Source organism: Orycteropus afer, unplaced genomic scaffold (genome assembly GCF_000298275.1).
Source record: "Orycteropus afer afer isolate SDZICR_OR568_19922 unplaced genomic scaffold, OryAfe1.0 scaffold00524, whole genome shotgun sequence".
NCBI lineage: Eukaryota > Metazoa > Chordata > Mammalia > Tubulidentata > Orycteropodidae > Orycteropus > Orycteropus afer.
This window is the reverse complement of record NW_006922111.1, coordinates 1,573,719-1,575,008: the sequence shown is the minus strand read 5'-3', so window position 1 is coordinate 1,575,008 and position 1,290 is coordinate 1,573,719. Positions and strand designations below refer to the sequence as shown.

Genomic DNA, 1,290 nt, shown 5'->3' with positions numbered 1-1,290 from the left:
CAAGATGGGTTGAACGTGTTTAATTGTTTTAAAGCATTTGTCATAGATCCATCTCAGCTACTAAAGATTGCCGCTTGGGACAGTGCCCGCTGCCCGTAGAATCAGCTCTGCTCCTGGCAGCCCCGTGGCTGTCAGAGGACACCTGCGCCCGCAGAGTTCTCTGTGGCTGGTTTCCGGAAGTAGAGCAGCAGGCCTCTCTTCCGAGGGGCCTCTGGGTGGAGACGAACCCCCAGCCTTTTGGTTAGCAGCCAGTGTGTTCCCCGTTTCGCCAACCAGGGACTCCTAAGCATTCCGTAAGGACAATTTAAAATCTGAAATGTCTTCAGTAAATACGTTTGTTTGTTTTACATTCATCAGCAAATTTATTAATAATAATTTTAAGGTGTCCAAATTACAGTTTATAAAATCCTTTCAAAACACACAGTGTGAACATGGAGAGAAGAGATGGAGCGGGTTGACACCAAGTCCCTAAGTGGCCTGAACAGTTTGCGCGCTTGACCGCTAACCTAAGGGCTGGTGGTGTGCCCCACTGGGGCATGAGGCCAGGTGGTCTGTTCCGTTAGGACCCCAGTCACGAACACCCCATGAAGCACAGTTCCACTCTGCAGCACGTGGGTCACCACGGGTCGGAACCCACTTGACGGCAGTGGGTTTGGGTTTTTTGGTTTTAGGTTGACACTTAGGTGACAAGCAGGAGGACCACAGCCCTCCACCAAGTCCCTGGGCCCTTCTGTCTCCTGGCATCGGTCACTTGGCTGAGTGATTGCTCGGCCTCAAAGGAAACCTTACAGAGCAGGCTTTACTCAGATGTGGGGTCTCGCTGGGCACTGGCCATCCCACAGGCCGGGTGTCATTCTGGGGTGTGACACCTGCCAGCTGCTGGGAAGTCCCTGCTCACTGAGCATGGCCTGTGGGGCCCACTGCGGGGGCCCAGGCCTCACCCTCTGTGATGCATTGCAGAAGGCCCCACCGCCAGGCCACCCAGTCAGAAGGCGTTCCCACGGCCGGCACAGCCAGGGCCCGGCACCGACAGGGAGGCCTCGGCCAGGCGGCAGAGGAGGCACCCGGACGAGCCCAGCCAGTTTGCTGTCGCCCTGGTCGTCATCTACCGGACCCTGGGCCAGCTGTTGCCAGAGCACTATGACCCCGACCGCCGCAGCCTCCGGTAAGCCTGGGGCCTGGGCTCCTGAGGCTCAGAGCATGGACACCCAAACCATCGCCAAACCTCCTCGCGCTCTGCCTTGGGCTCTGGCTCCTGCACAGCCCAGTGTCTTCCAGGAAGACCCCAGT

The 1,290-nt window shown here is 57.4% G+C and overlaps 1 protein-coding gene across 1 annotated transcript in view; it reads left to right on the top strand.

Moving 5' to 3' along the window:
• The window catches only part of CELSR1 (cadherin EGF LAG seven-pass G-type receptor 1), a 72,856-nt gene that overhangs the window by 41,026 nt on the left and 30,540 nt on the right, over positions 1 to 1,290 (top strand). The window contains exon 18 of the mRNA XM_042782933.1: positions 961 to 1,165. Within this exon, the coding sequence (XP_042638867.1) occupies positions 961 to 1,165 (205 nt within the window). The remainder of the gene's footprint in view (positions 1 to 960; positions 1,166 to 1,290) is intronic.